This window comes from Ovis aries, chromosome 2 (genome assembly GCF_016772045.2).
Source record: "Ovis aries strain OAR_USU_Benz2616 breed Rambouillet chromosome 2, ARS-UI_Ramb_v3.0, whole genome shotgun sequence".
NCBI classification, from domain to species: Eukaryota; Metazoa; Chordata; class Mammalia; order Artiodactyla; family Bovidae; genus Ovis; species Ovis aries.
In genome coordinates, this window is record NC_056055.1 from 68,521,048 (window position 1) to 68,539,418 (window position 18,371).

Below are 18,371 nucleotides of genomic sequence, written 5' to 3' on the forward strand. Positions count from 1 at the left end.
ATACAGGTAAGGAAGAAAACATTTTTGCAATGTTTTTTTCAAAATATTTTATGTGTGTGTATCCCCAACAGATGCCTCATCGCTGCTTAGAGACTGGCTTTTGCTCACATATCAGAAAAGATTTTAAAAAATTTGGCAGTATTTAATCAAACATATCAAAAAGGTTAAGGTTCCACCCTCTAACTTAGCATAGCATAAAAATAAATCCTTTGAAATAACACCACTGTATGATACAACTTCAGGAAGGGTTTAGAGGGTGTCCCTTTTCTACAGAAATAGAAACAGCCTGGTAGGAAAGAAAGTAAAAAACACTGTTTTGACCAAAGTAGAAAGAAATCTAGTGTCAAAGATGTCAGATGACACTAAAAAAAAAAAAAAAAAGGCAGCAGCAGCTATTTCTTTCCAATGGATTGGTTATAGCTAACACTATTTTAGCTTTAAAAAAAGATTATTGCATAATGTCAGTCTATTTATTTTTCTGGTCTTTTCTAAGCCAAACTGTTTACTGACTGAATTGTTTCAACAGCTTGTGCAATATAACAGAAGAACCAAAAAGAAACCTCTGACTTGACCTTTTCTGTGTAACTTCATTCTTTGATTCTATTGCATTAAATGCTGTCACATTCTTAGAACTGAAGAGGACAATGTCAGTAGCCTGGGTGTCAAGTCCTAAGAATAGAGAGCTGTCATTTGAAGTTGTCCAATTCTTTGCCCATGATTAAAAAATGAATATTTCAGATCAATGGGTGACAATCCCATTAGAGTGATAGCCCATGATATCAATTACCACTTCAGTTTCAATTTGGCTGGCTGGCCACAGGGTACCATTTCTCAGGTTTACTTGTGATGGGCTGGCTCTGTGAAGCATGACACCCTTAAATTGCTGCCTATTATCCAAGTGTCATTCCTTGTACTGCCTCAGAATTCTCTGAATCACAAGCAGCTCCCGAGGTCAAGCTTTGCAACCAAAGGAATTGGACAAGTTGGCAAATTCTTTATATAAAGGAAAAGTTATTTATTTGGCACCTGACTTAGAAAATCTGAAGTTTCCATTATCCTGACAGTATGTCAGTTTTGTGTAGGTATATTGATTTAATAATTTAAGAGGTTTTATCAAGGTGGCAGGGGGTTAAATGTTTACTGTGTTTGCATTATTCAGAATGTTGCTTTGCTTTTTTTGGCTTCTATCACACTCATAATAGATTCTATTTAACTCTTTTCCACACCCAAATATACATAAATACATAAAGAGCTTGATTTGGCACAAAGCACTTTTAAGTCCATCAAAACAAACAAACAAAAATCCTGCTATCTATCCTGTAAATATTCCAAATTTGGTAATAAACTTATACAGGGGATGGATTCAAACATGCTCTTTAATAAACATTCAGTGACGAATTTTGACTTTTTTCGTTTTGTTTTGCTTCTTCTGTAAGCATTTTACTAGAAATATCATGATTTCAGGATAGCTGGAATATTTCAGAGAAAAACTATAATATCTGGGATCTTTCTTTGGTTCTTAAGACTATTAATAAAATTTGACTTAACATCTTAAAATGAATTATTTCCCAAACTTCGCAAATTCGGGTCTCTCTATTCCTGAGGGAACTGAAGGGCTGATGAAGGGGTATTATTAGTAACCCATTTAACAAGCCTGCCATCATAATGTTATTGAAGGTTTGAGAGAAAAACAAACTTGTTCAAATTAAGAAATTCAGTTATAATGTGGGATAGAACACAAAATGGATGTGAATTTTAAAACATTACGTTTAAACTTCTAAGAAGTGATTACTCTGAGCATTATACATATTCCCAGACCAGATCAAGAGATGGAGGATAATTTTATCCTCTTCTGCCTTTAGTAATAACTCACTTGGAAAGTTGAGAAACACTACTTTATTCAGCAATATGCATTTTAAAATCTGACTATTTTTCATTTTGTAAACTGAAGTTCATTTAAATGCGTTTGAGCACCTTGGTAAGCTGCAAAAAATTCACAGCAAGATGCCTTTTAAAGGGGAGTTTCTCCTCCCAAACCTAGGCATAAATCCTGATTTCTTCAAAATATGGCAAAGCACTATATTTTTTAAAAACTCAATCATCTCCAGCTTGTGTCTGACAGCAGTTTAACAAGAAAAATAAGCTCTCATATGCTCATATCAAGCTCAATTTCCTCTATCAAACAGAAAGACTTATCAATATTGGGGCTGAATCCTAGGGAGGGGTTACACATACCCAAACTTTGTGCTGTAAAGAAAGAAAAAGAGAAATCGCTCAGTCGTGTCCAACTCTTAGCGACCCTATAGACTGTAGCCCACCAGGCTCCTCTGGCCACGGGATTTTCCAAGCAAGAATACTGGAGTGGTGTACCATCTCCTTCTCTAGGGATCCTATAAATTTTTATTATAAATATTACACTTTCAACTTTTATCACATCAAGTCAGAGAAGGAGAAAACAAACAGTTAACTTAAAAATACAAAATAATAATTAAATGAAATACAAATTTCATCTATTGATCAGGATATGTAAAAAAACTATTTTTTTTTTACCGTATTTGCTTTATTCCTCTTCATGCTAAGTTCCCAAAACATGATATATTAAATTAAAAATGTAAATCACTGGCTTAATATACAGTTCTCTGATAATATTACTGCCATTTTAAAAAGCAGTATCTTTCATATTTACAGTGGAAAATTATTTTTGTTAAGGATATTTCAAACAGACACAAATATAGAAAAAACAATATAATCAATCCCCATATACCTAGCTCTTAGCAAATAATGAGTAACTCAGAAATTTTCAACCTACTTTTAATCCATATTTTGAATCCACAACAGTTATGATACCTACAAAGGAATAAATCTTTTAATCATTTTTACCCTTAAGAATGAAAATTAAAACTAATGCATTTCAGTTCACAAATGTCACTCAATAAAATAATATTTTTTTCTCTTGACAGCACTGCAATTTAACTCCATTCCATTAGTAAGTAGATGCACTTCAAACATGTCCTTAGCACTATTCTAAGGCACAAGATAGGATATAATAAAAACAAATGTTTAAAATTAAATAAAAAAGAAAATAAGATTTTTCTGGCCTTTAAAAAGCTTATAATCAAAAATATGATGAGATGAATTTCATAATGTAAAGCGGAAAGTGACAGATAAATCACACAAGATAGCTTATCTTCAGTTTACTTTCACATAATCAAAAATGAAACTTTTCTTATTTAAAACATAGCTTAACAAATCTGAGGCATCTTAGAATATCTTATTCCTAACATCTCTCACCAATCTAACTCACACAGTTCTTTTATCTAATATGTACCTAAATTTCCAAATGATCAATTAGTTGGGCAATCTCTGAATTTATATGCTAAATTATCTTCAGAAGGATAACAACAGAATGAGTTTTGATGATGCCTAAAGAATTTAACCAGCTATATTTCATATATATTAGGGCCAAATGATGAGGCCCAGTTTCAGCAATTCTTAAAGTTTCAAGAAAGTTGGGGGATGTTTCAGGGGATATATGTGCCTAATTCAGAAAGTTTCTAATACGCCTAAAATAAAGTCTATGAATAAGACTGCCCAAAAGTGTTAGTGGGTAATGGATAGGGAACTTTAACTGTTACCTTCAAGGGAAAAGGAAAGTAGAAATTTGATCCTCATCCTATATATGTTTTTTAAAATAAAAAGTTATATCAGTTCAGTTCAGTCGCTCAGTCATGTCCAACTCTTTACGACCCCATGAATCGCAGCACGCCAGGCCTCTCTGTCCATCACCAACTCCCGGAATTCAATCAAACTCACGGCCATCGAGTTGGTGATGCCATCCAGCCATCTCATCCTCTGTCATCCCCTTTTCCTCATATCAGCGAATGTAGAAAATCTACATAGTATTTTTAAAAGAAAACCTTAATAGAAACACTAAACTGGGAGTTGAGATCATAATGGACATCTAGTTCTAATACTGTTTGGGACTTTAGAATCTGTTCAAAGACATCATCATCAAACCGAACAAGCTTAAAAAGAGTTATCAATACAAGGAATTAGAGGTATAATATGAATAAACAAAAGTGATCTTAATATTACATTTTACTCAAAAATTTAAAGAAAAATTCATTTCTAAACTTACCATCAAGATAAATATCAACCCCCAATTCAGCATCAACCCAAAACATAGAAGCTACAGCACCTGAAAATATATAATAATACTCATCAAATAAAAAACATTTCTTCAAACTAGGAAACAAAATTCTATCCATAATGACTTAATCTGCCCCAATGGAATTAGCAGGCAAATACATATATGAATAAAATATGGGTTTTCAATCTTCTTAAGGGAATATAGAACCATTTATTATTTTATATCTATTTCTTGCCCTCTCTTTTACTTCAATTTAAAAAAGAAGAACAGGTATTATTACATACAAATACAATATCAAGCTTTTACCAATGCCATAATAATTTACTAATAAATATTATCAAATAATTTGAGCAGAATGGCTATATGTACATAGGTCTAATTTTTATTTTCTCTCCTGAATAAAATAATCATACAGTTCACAAATAATTATCTCCCTAAAGGAAAACAAAGCAAATACAGATAAATCCAAAATCAGTTGTTCAAACTTTTTTGTAAATTTTCAAAAATTTAAGTTTTACAGAATAAAAGTATGACAAAATTAATTAAGCCCCGACTAATAAATCCTTACACTATTTATTAGTATGGTATATAAAATTTAGAGACTGTTTTGAGGAAAAATAATTTCTAAATAAGAAATTAACACTTGTTTTTGAAAGAAACTGGTTCAGCACCAAACCACACACCCTGATTAGTATGCCACAACACACAAAAAAGAAAACTGACAGCAAAGAAAGAATTTGATTTTTCAAAGCATCAGAGCCCTATTAGTGACAGAGCTGTCGAAAAGAATGAGTATGGGGAAAAACAAGGATAACTGAACTCATTCCAATGTCTAAAGCTGTCCACCTACCCTGACAAGATGTGGTCTCCCAAGCATCACTCTGTGTCAACAATGAAATACCTGTCAACTGTTTACAGTGATTACTCATGCAGGATATAGCAAGGGCCACAAGATCTAATGGTTTCCTGATACCTATTGATTTTTTCCCAAAAACTTAATAGTTTTCCAATTTGACTGAAATAGGATTTGTGAGTAACAGGGGCTGAATCAATGCCTGTCCTTTTCAAGGAAATTACTTTACCGTGACAATTATTTAGCTTAGAACCAGAGGGTGTCAGTCTCCTCAACAGGAAACAACTGAATTGCCAATAAAAATTTTCTTCACTTACTTGACTAACAACATGATTTTAATTAATGAAGGAGAAAAAGTAAATCTATTGTGAATATCATTACTTCAAATAATAAGTTATTTTTAAAAGTATTCATTTTTCCACTCAGTAAAATTTCTAACATTGTACACAAATATTTTTTAATTCACTGATTTCTATTCAGATAGCTTGTAAGTCCAATAGTTCACATTTGCATAGTATTAATTTGAGCTTTAAGACTGTATTAGAGCTTTTATTCTAAACCTAATGTGTATCTTTGGTTTAATACTTACCAGACTACACATGAAAGAACTACTTAAAATTTGGATGCAGGTGTTTTCCAGGAGAAATAAAGATGAGAGAATGCAGTTAATCAGTGATTCTAAATCCAGGGTGATTCTTCTCCTTAGGGACTATTTGGCAATGCCTGGGGAAATTTTTGGTCATCTCAACCATGGGAATGCTACTGGCATGTAGTAGGTAGAAGGGACTCTATTAAACATCATACAATGCACAGGCCAGTCCCCTCTAATAAACAATTATCCAACCCAAAATGTCATTTATACCAAGTTAAGAAACTCTGAGCTAAATTATAGAATCTCCATTCTTCAAAATCTCTTAAAACATAAAAATAAATAAAAATTTGAAAGTCAAATTTTATCAGCAGCAACCAAATAAACAAACCCCTGATATAATTTTTGGATGATAGTAAAAATAAGAAATAGGAAGTTCTATGTGATTTATGATAGCTCTTATATCTACCCCAAACCTCAACAAGAGTTATACAGAAATAGTTTACAAAATCCTATATTTATTATTTTATTCCAAAATCATGAGAAGTAGAACCAAGGGAGAAATAAGCAATACAGAAAAGTTCAACAAAGAAATTTCAAGAGTAAGATTTTCTGCCTCCACATTTTCAGGGGAGAAGGTCACTTTCCAGGGCTCAAAGCAAAATGGAGAGAGAGGTCTGAAGCTCAAGAATGCCCCTACAAAAGGTATGCGAAATCTATCCAGAAGTAGTTTGAGCTAATACAAGAGCGGAACACTTGCTATTGTGAGAGAGCAGAGCCTAAATTATCACATCGCCCATCTGTCTCTCTCAACCACTTCTTTTCTGTTTCCCCATCCCTCAGGAATACCCAGCTTTCAAACCGAGGCCCAAGAGACCAGCAAGCTTAGGTAACATGGGTAGGGTATTTAAAAAATTCATGAACACCACATCTTAGTAGAGAGAAGTTTTCTGAGTCTCCCACATTAAGCATAAACACAGTGAAAAAATTATGCATATGTATTACAGCTTAGGAGAAGCAAAAAAAGATAAGAGGAGGAAAGGGAAAAAATGAACAAATAAATGGGGAATACCAATGGCAAAGAACCTGTTCTGAATGGAAACATAACTGAAGAAACAAAAGAAAATTTCCAAGAGGTTTTTTTTATAATAAGGAAAAACAATATAATCTCAATTAAAAACAAGCACTAGGGAATTGCCTGGTAGCCAGTGGTTAAGACTTAGCACTTTCACTGCTGGCTATAACCTAGGTTCAATCCCTGGTCAGGGAACTGAGATCCCACAAGCTGCATGGCATGGCCAATAAAAATTTTTTAAAAAGGGCAAAAAGAAACAAGTAAAACTAATTTTTTTTAAAGACAAGAGTTAAAAAAAAAACAAGCTCTAAAGCAAAATAAACCAGAATAATACGAAAAGGTAGTTTGGAATGCTAAAGAAATAAACTTAAGGCCAATATACCATTATTTAATGAATTAATTCATTTAAACCATCAACAGGCATTGATGGAAACAGAACTACTGACAAAAAGGAAGATTTGAGATGATTACAGTAAATGCAAAGGCAAAAGGCAAACCAAAACAATTAGAAGATAATAAATACGGAGAACAAATGAAAATTCAATGTAAGAAAAACTGGTGTCATAAAGAAGAGAACTCAATAATTTGACGGAAAAATTCTTCATGGTAATAAAGGAAAAAGTCCCTAAATGAAGCACTAAACCTACAGACAAAAGAGTGTATTGTAAATCCAGGAGAATATGATTATGAATGACACCGAGATGTATCTTGGCTATATTACTGAATTTAAAAAATAAAGAAAAAAATTTTCAGGCATTTTAAATGGAAAAACAAGTCACTTTTAGGGAGGCAGTTAAGAAAAAAAAAATCAGACTTTTCCACAGTAAAATTCATTGCTCCAATATAATAAAATAATGACCACAAAGTTTGAGGAAAAGTCTTCTCTAATGATATTACCTCCTCATAGCTTGTGGTTCAAGAATGAAAACAACAGGCAGACATTCTCAAACATTAAAGGAAACAACATTGAAACTCACAAATCCTTCCAGATGAAATGAAAAGAAAATACAGAACAAGGAAATTCAGCCAAGCAAAATATTAAGAGATCATAGAGCAACATTTTCAAAGTTCTGAGGGAAAGAAATTGTGATAGAAAAATTTTATACCTAGCCAAGTCATCCCTCAAATATTAAAAAAAAAAAAAAAGAAAGAAAAACATTCTCAAGCAATGACGTATGCAAGATCTCCAGGAATATAAGACTGAAAGCTTGAAAAGATTACCAGACCATGTGTGCGTGCACACGTGTGCTAAGTTGATTCAGTTGTGTCTGACTCTTTGTGACTCAATGTAGCCTGCCAGGCTCCTCTGTGCATGGGATTTTCCAGGCATGAATACTGGAGTGGGTTGTCATGCCCTCCCACATGGGATCTTCTCAACCCAGGGATCGAACTCCAGTTTCTTATGTCACCTGCATTGGCAGGTGGGTTCTTACCACTAGTGCCACCTGGGAAGCCATGATCATGAAGTTCAGTCAATCAAGAGCCCAATCAACTCAGGAACTCAGAAGTTACTGTGCTGGTAATGACAACTGAAATGGTTTAAACACAGAACTAAACAAAGTATGACAGAATATAAATGTTAGAAAACTTGACAACACAGCAAAGGAAACAATGAACCAAAACCAGATAGGAGAACCTGGAATGTGTTAATTTTCTCATCCTTTATTCCAGACAGTCAACAGATACCAACCTGAAACTTTAAATGGGTAGTTAAAAAAAATAACTTGTCTAATTTATGTCCTTTATAATCTTTTATTTTTTTAACTCACATCTCTAGCAGTGAAGAAGTATTTATCTGACATTCAGCAATTCTTTCACTTCTTTCAAGTCCTCTTCTAAGTTCAAGTGAAAGTGAATTAATAATTAATAAGAATAGCACCCAAAATGTGATCCTATTTTATAAAATTACCTCAGCATATTTACACAAAGAGCAGGCTCTCCCAAACTTACGCATATGTGAGAATCACATGGGGGGCCTATTGAAACAGATTTCTGGGTCCTGCCCTTGGAGATTCTGATTCCACAGAGCTGAGATGAAGCCCAAGAATCTGTATTTTTCCAAAGCTCTGAGCTAAGGCTGATGCTGTCATTCAACATACCACAACAAGTAGCCCTGGCACAGAGAAATCTTGGAATAAAATTTACCTGTTTGTATTTTACAGGGCAACATTTTTCTTTTTAACTTTCTTCTTTGTATCTTCTTAAGTACTACTGCATATTTTTTTTAATAATCAATGTTTCATTTTTAACTAAACAATAAAAGTCATTATTCTAAAGAAAGAAGAAACATTCATCTGTTTATACCTATATCTGTGCAAAAGCTTTCTGAGATTTTTATTTAACTTCTACTTCCTCTGAAAAGCCGAACTGTGTTTCAGTAAATTCACCTACTCTCAGAATCACAAGAACTTTTCTCTATACAGTGGCTATAACAAAAGACATTGAAATTTTATTTCAAAAAAAGGCACATAGTATATTTCCCTATCTTACCAGACTTAAATTAATATTCAACATCAATGTAATGGTTCAAGTCCTATCATCAGTTAGACCTCTTGGAAATGTATGAAACTGTATGAAAAATCAATGCCTAGTATCAATATAAGGACCAAAAGAGCTCAACTCAATCCCAATTTGAAAACACAGGTACAATGTTATTATGCAATAATTCAAAATAAATTAACAATTGATTACAGTAAACCTTCAGTGCACTCCAGTATTCCTTTTAAACAATTATGACCCCTTAGTTCTTTAATATGATTTTATGGTGCAGTGTCATAGACTTAGATGAAAAAAGAAATGGGTCAGACTTACAAAACTAAATGTTCTGCAAACTAGGAATAAAATGTTACCTAACCCCCTGATGTTCAAGCTGGTTTTAGAAAAGTCAGAGGAACCAGAGATCAAATTGCCAACATCTGCTGGATAATGGAAAAAGCAAGAGAGTTCCAGAAATACATCTATTTCTGTTTCATTGACTATGCCAAAGCCTTTGACTGTGTGGATCACAATAAACTGGAAAATTCTGAAAGAGATGGGAATATCAGACCACCTAACCTGCCTCTTGAGAAACCTGTATGCAGGTCAGGAAGCAACAGTTAGAACTGGACATGGAACAGACTGGTTCCAAATAGGAAAAGGAGTACATCAAGGCTATATATTGTCACCCTGCTTATTTAACTTCTATGCAGAGTACATCATGAGAAACGCTGGGCTGGAAGAAACACAAGCTGAAATCAAGATTGCCGGGAGAAATAGCAATAACCTCAGATATGCAAATGATACCACCCTTATGGCAGAAAGTGAAGAGGAGCTAAAAAGCCTCTGGATTAAAGTGAAAGAGAAGAGTGAAAAAGTTGGCTTAAAGCTCAACATTCAGAAAATGAAGATCATGGCATCTGGTCCCATCACTTCATGGGAAATAGATGGGAAACAGTAGAAACAGTGTCAGACTTTATTTTTTTGGGCTCCAAAATCACTGCAGATGGTGACTGCAGCCATGAAATTAAAAGACGCTTACTCCTTGGAAGAAAAGTTATGACCAACCTAGATAGCATATTCAAAAGCAGAGACATTACTTTGCCGACTAAGGTCCATCTAGTCAAGGCTATCGTTTTTCCTGTGGTCATGTATGGATGTGAGAGTTGGACTGTGAAGAAGGCTGAGCACCGAAGAATTGATGCGTTTGAACTGTGGTGTTGGAGAAGACTCTTAAGGGTCCCTTGGACTGTAAGGAGATCCAACCAGTCCATTCTGAAGGAGATCAACCCTGGGATTTCTTTGGAAGGAATGATGCTAAAGCTGAAGCTCCAGTACTTTGGCCACCTCATGTGAAGAGTTGACTCATTGGAAAAGACTCTGATGCTGGGAGCGATTGGGGACAGGAGGAGAAGGGGACAACCGAGGATGAGATGGCTGGATGGCATCACGGACTCAATGGACATGAGTCTGAGTGAACTCCGGGAGATAATGATGGACAGGGAGGCCTGGCGTGCTGCGATTCATGGGGTCGCAAAGAGTCGGACAGGACTGAGCGACTGAACTGAACTGAAACGTTATTTGGGTAAAAAGGAACAGAAACCCATGGTTAGGAACAGGTAGACTTTGTGTAGCTTTCAACAGGGAAGTTTAAATGTAATTCCATTCAGAGTTAAAACTTCATAGATAATCATTGCTAATTCCACACTAGAAAAAAGACCCAGCAGGGTTTCCCTGATAGCTCAGTTGGTAAAGAATCTGCCTGCAATGCAGGAGACCCCAGTTCCATTCCTGGATCGTGAAGATCTGCTGGAGAAGGGATAGGCTACCCACTCCAGTATTCTTGGGCTTCCCTTGTGGCTCAGCTGGTAAAGAATCTGCCTGCAATGCGGGAGACCTGGGTTCAATCCCTCGGTTGGGAAGATTCCCTGGAGAAGGGAAAGGCTACCCACTCCAGTACTCTGGCCTAGAGAATTCTATGGACTGTATAGTCCATGGGGTCGCATCCGCATGGGGTCGAAAAGAGCCGGACACAACTGAGCAATTTTCACTTTCAGGCTTGATTTCACTCTATACCTTATAATAATATTTAAAATTAAAATGATTTCAAGCTTAGTAGTAGGAAAACAAACGCTAACAATTAATTTAAGAGAATAAGTATTTCTGGGATTTAACTCCAAAAGTCCTTAAACATATACCTGAAGTAGAATGTCTCCTTTTTTTCTATGTTTTACTAGATTTTTCTGGAAGTTTTAACAACTCTTCTTCCTACCAATAATCCTAAATCAACTGATAGAAATTGAAATGCTATTAGCATGTTAAAATTATCAAACACTTTGATTGTCATTCATCTGCAAAAGAAACATGACTCAGTATTTTTTCTCCTTTAAATTAAAAAAAAATTAATCTAGAATAAAGCTTTAATATTCATTTTATATATTTCTCTAGAATATTTATTTTAAAATGTTTAAGAACTATGTTTTGGTTTTTGATAATGACATTTCTTACCAGGATCTGCTAATCCAGTGGTCTCTAACAGTATGTAATCAAATTTCCCTTTCTTCTTCATCAAATTCTCAATAGCTCTAAGGCCATTGTCCCTGGAGAACAGGAAAACATGATATACAGTTGATTGTCTGAATATTTTAAAGTGATCATCACAAACATTTAAAAATATATTTAGCAACCAGGGATAAAAATATATTTAGGCATGCAAAAATTTACTTCACTCCCAAGCTTCTAACATGTCTATCCAATTTCACCAGTTTTGGGGAGCAGGGAGGAATGGATGCACATATGCTGACAAGTAACAAGATATTAGATAAAAGCAAAGGAAAAAAAAAAGCAGAGGGAATTTTAATTTACTGGACTAAAATAAGTCAGAACCTGTTTTTTTATAGCTTTATGAAAGAAAAAGATCAATACAGAAAATGACAAAATGTATGAATTACAGTAGCTTAATAGAACAGCTAAAGGGATATCTACAATTAAATACCTTTTATTTCTGTTCTGAATAAGGGTAGTAGGCTTTAATTTCCCTTTTTTCTTAATAATATTAAAAACACAAGAAAACATTTAATTTTAAGTGGCTAAGAAAACCTATTGTACTTTAGCCTTTATAATACACTTGACTCACAGTCAAAACATCTAAGATAGTAAATGATTTAGAAGAAATTTAATTCACTGGACTATACAAAATCCAGGTATTAATTTTCATAATTTGCTCAACAAACTTTTGAATGACTACTGTGTGTCATTCCTTTTCTAAGAGTGGTTATATTGTTGAATAAAACATTCACTGTCCTTGAAACAACTATCACTGGTAGAACATGAAGTTTTTTCTTTTTTGTGGTCATTTATATTGTTGTTAGAGATTGAAATCTTGCAAATAAGACCAATAACTTATTACATTCAGAACAATCATTTTTAAAATATGAAACGAGACTTTTGTGCACCACAGGGATCATTAATTAAAACCTGATGTCAAAAACAACAAAAATAAAATTCAATAAAATGACCACAGTACTAGAGCTAAGACAATAAGAAACACTTTAAGAAAATGTATCCTAATCTTGGTTCAAGTAACTAGATATGCAGACTTATAATGTCTTTTAGTCTTAATTCCCTTATATGTTCAACAGGTAAAATAATATCCACCTGGAAGATCTATATTGTGAATTAACATGATTATCAAAAACAACTAACAAATGTCCAAGTACCTAAAATTGAGAGATTTCTCCTTAATCCTTAGCATTTAAGGAATAAGATCATTTTAAAAATGAAAAACAAAAGCCTGCTATTTATCTCTTAAAACTGAATTAATGTGAATAATTGAGAAATTTAGAAAGGACTTCGTGAGAAGTCCACAGTGACCACACTGCCATAATGTACCGAATAGTATTAAAATTAATAAATTTCCATCTGTTAAAAAAGAAAAAGAAAATGCATCCTAATAGGTGTATCTTCTATTTGAAAACACAATGAAGAAGATTATGAAGATTATGTTAATTTATGTTAGAAAATCAAAGCTGGAAATATAAGCAGTAAACATTTACAGAAGCCAACAAGCACAGAGTATATCCATTTCTTACTTTACAGAACAGCAGAGGCAACCGTTTCTAAGTTCCAGCCATTCTTCATAGAGTTCTCCACCTTGGCTGACAGCTAAGGATTTCTCCACTGCACTTCCTAGTAATTAACAGGAAGCACTCTTTAGATTATGTCCACTCATCAACCAAAAACAAAGATGACGATACTCAATAGTACACCAGATTTCGAAGCAGAAAAATGTATTTCATAATTTGTATTCTTTGATTCTGCTCAGGCTATCTCAATATTTTAAACTATACTACTCTAGATTACTTTATTTTTTTCTTTCTTTAAAAGGATTTAAGCCCCTAAAGAGACAACTGCAAAATTAATGAAAGTTACCTACTTCCTCTCTAGGCCTCTTACTAGACTGCTGCCATTTCCTAATAAAATAAAAAAGCTATTTTAAAGGCATTCTTTCTTGTCCATGGCCAATTCTCTAGGTTTTTATACATATGCCTTTCAGTCTCTTGCATATTTTTTCTTTTCATTCTTCTCTAAATTGTTTCAGTGTCTACTAGACAGACTGTTCAGCATTCCCTTTATGAATAATACCCTTAGTTCATTTTAAGGAAGTTTGCTTGGCCAGGGTACCAATGTGTTCAATTAAAAATTAAATTTTAATCAAATACACACATGCTTCTTAGCAATGCTTACTTGAGAAAAAATACAGTATATATGAGAGTCTGAGATGTTTGTTATCAATAAGAATGATTAAAAAAAATCTTACTTTTCCTCCAACAAAGAAACATGCCCAAGCCAAGAAAGTTCTAAATATCCATTAAAGCAAATGATAAGGAAAAAAAACTAAATAATTTTTCACTGATATATATTTTATGTTTATGTTTTAGTTAGGCAAGGGGTTGCTACAGAACTCAGGGTGTAGAGAACATTTATAAAATGAAAAGGAAAGTATTGTAAATGCTGTAAAGGACAAAGCAGTTAAAAAAAATACAGAAAGACTGAACAAAATAGTAACAAATGATAATAAATGTAATCAACATCCAACAGAAGATCAATTAATAAGAACTTAGAATAAAAACTATGATTTAAAAAATCTTATGATTTTTATTTTTGGCTGACAGGACTCTAAAGTTTATTGAAATCCTCTTCAGTTTATTAAAACCAGAAATCAAGTTCAACTAACAGGCCTCATCCTTTTCATAAACTTAGTTCCTTTACTGATTTGCAACTGAAAAAAAAAAAATTTAAGAAAAATTCAAATGAAGTTAAATTTTTTTTAGCTAAATGTGAGCTTTTATTGAAATTCAGACCTGAGAAGAAAAACTTATAAAAGTAATCAAGAAGTATGTCTAACACTGCTGTATAAATTTCTTAAAACACAGTTCAGTGAAGACAAAAAACTGGAAAGTTAAATACACATATTTTCACAGATAAGTGAAGTTGCTTGAGGATGGAGACCACATATTTATCTTCTAAGCCTTCTGTTTTAACTGCTTTGCAGAATAATAAACATTCAGTAAGACAGAAGTATTTTCAAATATTTTCAAAACCTGCAGTTAAACAATATAGTCAGCACAAAAGGATCTTCCTAATTGGTACAAAAATCTTCCTGAAAGATTTTCTTTCATCTCCTTAGATTTTTACTTCTGGAGTATTTATGTAAAAATTTAATTAATTCTGGTATGAATTCTAACATTATACAAAGTAAAATTTTATAGAAACAACCTGATTTCAGTATCTCAACTCCATACAAAATAAAACTTGACATGAAGTGAAGTCCTCAATTGTGTCCGACTCTTTGTGACCCCATGGACTGTAGCCTACCAGGCTCCTCTGTCCATGGGATTTTCCAGGCAAGAGTATTAGGGTGGATTGCCATTTCCTTCTCCAGGGGATCTTCCCAACCCAGGGATCGAACCCGGGTCTCCCGCATTGTAGACAGATGCTTTACCGTCTGAGCCACCAGGGAAGTCAAAACTTGACATAAATGAACCTAATTTTTCCAAAACTATCCATAGCAATGTGTTCACATGGTAATACCTTGCATTTTCATTTCTGCATATGGAATATCAATTCACCAGCTGAATTAACTGTTCAATACATTCTTATAGCACGGCATTTATTGAACTTTACTTACCTTCCCCAAATTCATTTAAAATCACTGCTATTCTTTTACTATGTTGCTCCGTCAAAATATAGTTAAGAAGTGTTGTCTTCCCGGCACCTATAAAATACGTTTGTTTTAAATAACAAAAGTCAAAAGACTGATTTTAAAGGGACAAAAATGTTTAAAGAGTCCTAACGCTCTTTAAAATTTGTATGTTATTCAAATATTATTTAACGATGGTAATATGAGATTCTAGAGGAAAAAATTAAAGTACCCTTTGAAAACTATTAAAAATGCTTTATGTCTTATAAAATTTTACAAATATTTACAAACACTCCAATAAGGTGGCTGACATAGCTTTCTTTGACCTCATACGACAAAAAAAAAGTCTTCTATATAACTTAAACAATTAATGTAAGGTTATCTAAATTTTCTATTAAATAAGGAATTATTGAAATAATGGTTCCTGAAGAATAAAGTAGTCATGTAGTTTATAAGACATAAAGTATTTAAATCCCTTTACAGGATGACAGTGCTTCTTAGCCAAGAATAGATAGTTTACTTCCCCCAAATGTACACATAAAGACCTACCTTTTATTTTAACCACACACAAATTCAGAATGTCTATATGGCTGTTTTTAGTATGCTTAAAGCAATCTATAAAATTGATTTTATACACACTCAGTGGTGAATGGACCTAGGAAATGTTAACAGAAGACACAATAATCAGTATTAGAAAAGTTCATATAGCTACACTAACTCTATCCAGTAGGTGGCATAATGCACCTAAATACATTCAGCTCAAGCAGAAGGAAAAAACATTGGTCTTGTGAACGTCCATAGAAGGGTGTAAAAAAAAAAAAAAAGATAAATAACCAACCCTAACTGCATATAGATAGTAGTGTAGTCAATTATATAAACATGTAATTTATTTACATATTTTTCTGTTGGTGGGCATACGGGTTGTTCCTAGTGTTTTGCTATTACAGTGTTGCCAAAAAGAACTTGTATACATGCACACAGGTTGTACACATCTTCCGCAGTAACTTTAAAAGATTTCTAGGGTATAATTAGGAGGGATTTACTGAGTAGTAGGATATTAATATCTTCAACCTTTGGGGGCCATATTTGTATAAAAGTTGTTGAAGGGATGGAAGGCTTGTGTTCAGAGGGATTTAGGAAGCTCAGTATCACTAAAGGTTAATACTCATAATGGAAGGAACAGATCTTAAGGACACAGAGCAATAAGGATATTCTTAAAACCAGTCCAAATGTGAGACAAGGGCCCTGAGCATGTGCGCTGCACTAAGCAGTGGCCATGAAAATGCAAAGGATGGGGTGGCCATGGAAGACTTTGTAGAATTACTAGTGCTTTATAAATAACTATGTGTTTGTGCTCAGTCACATCCAACTCTGCTCATGGACTTTTCCAGACAAGAATACTGGAGTGGGTTGCCATTTCCTACTCCAGGGGATATTCCTGACCCAGGGATCGAACCCGCAACTCCTTCATTGAGGGTTCTTTACTGCTGAGCCATCTTATCAGGAAGCTAAAGATACTAAGACAGTTCAAGCACTCAAGTCTGCTATGGACCGGAGTTTATACTGAGCCTTAGTGAAAAGTGCACAAGACACAACAAACTGTCTCTATCTTCATGAAGTTTAGAAACATTAAGGGAAGTGGGAGAAAGAGGGGGAATTCAGATCAGTAAAGAGGCAACCATGCCACAAGATCATCTAGTCAATAGATGTACAAGATGCCATGGAGCACCTAAGAGGGACATCTAGCCAGAGAACTAACAGTAAGAAGGATGTCTTTCTGGGGCCAAAACACTTGCTCTTTTTAGAAGTAAAAGTAGTTCACTTGGCTGGGCCACAGTTTCTCAGGCTAAAGAGGTTGTCAAGAGCAAGATTATAAACTCATGTCAAGGAATTTGAACTTTAACCCAAATAGAAACTGCTGAAGGGTCTGACAAAATCAGATTGACATTTATTACAGATCATTAAGGCTAAAATACAGAGAACATATTAAAAGGCAATATGACTCAGGACTAGTTAGGAAGCTTTTATAATATTCCAAATGGTTAGGATCACAGAAGCAACCAACATTCACAACGGGATGCTAACATGAAGTTTTGGACATGCAGAGATTGACATGTCTATGAAACATCAAAATAGAAATCACCTGGGTATGAAGTTAAAAAAGAGGGCAGAGGAGGGATAAAAAAAAATTTTAAGGGGAAGCCAGAAAAGTAGGCGGAAAATCAGAAGTAAAATGTGATAGAAACCAAGGGAACAAAAATGCTCAACAATAAGCAGGGAAACCATCTCCTAGATTCAGCAACAAAGTTGGTGGCGTGAGGCCTCATAACTAAGCTTCAGACCATTATCTGCAATGCTCTTCTGATCTACCAGTGAGCAAAATGGGGAAGGTGGGGAGAGCAAGTCTAAACTATATTGTTTCAGAACAAAAATTTGCTCAACTTCACAGTGAAGCTGCATCTGAATAACACTGGGGAAATTCCTTTACAAATAAATAAACTCCTTTATAAAATTAACCCTGAGTAAAAATGAAAATAAACTTAAGTCTGCAAAGCAAAAAAGAGAGAGACGGAGTCATGCCAGCGATTTAATTCCCGTTTTTATGTAAAAGGCCCTCAGGTGCACCAAGTTTATACTTGTCTCTAGCAGCATCTAGAAATGATACTATTTTCCCCAGATCATTTCACTTTATATATTTCATTTCACTTCTTTTCCCTACACTTTTAATATGGTATTTATTCCAGCCCTTCTATTTAACTGTAGTTTTAAAATGATACTTCTCAAACTTTTCCACTAAAGTACTCCTAATGTAAGCACATAACCCGTCCTTCAGGAAACTACTCTGTTTACAAAGTTATGAATTAAGTGACCCCATGAACTCCTGAAAAGCCCTTAAGTTTGAGAAATATAGTCTCGGAGGGCACAGTAATTTTATTCTTACTCTTTCTCCGACAGTACGTTACAAATAGACATTAAAAAAAAAAAAAAAGGCTACAATAAAGAGTATTTTACACGAAAGGCAAGAAG

At 34.0% G+C, this 18,371-nt stretch overlaps 1 protein-coding gene across 10 annotated transcripts in view; it reads right to left on the minus strand.

Moving 5' to 3' along the window:
- ZNG1A (Zn regulated GTPase metalloprotein activator 1A) overlaps positions 1–18,371 on the minus strand; it is a 57,113-nt gene that overhangs the window by 38,014 nt on the left and 728 nt on the right. For 9 of the 10 annotated variants that reach the window (XM_042243379.2, XM_060409404.1, XM_060409402.1 and 6 more), the window contains exons 2-6: positions 15,333–15,419; positions 13,234–13,330; positions 11,651–11,742; positions 4,139–4,198; positions 2,810–2,847 (exon numbers count right to left, since the gene is read on the minus strand). In XM_042243379.2, the coding sequence (XP_042099313.1) occupies positions 2,810–2,847; positions 4,139–4,198; positions 11,651–11,742; positions 13,234–13,330; positions 15,333–15,419 (374 nt within the window). Of the gene's footprint in view, positions 1–2,809; positions 2,848–4,138; positions 4,199–11,650; positions 11,743–13,233; positions 13,331–15,332; positions 15,420–18,371 lie in introns of those variants that run through there. The other variant, XM_042243382.2, reaches the window with a different exon arrangement.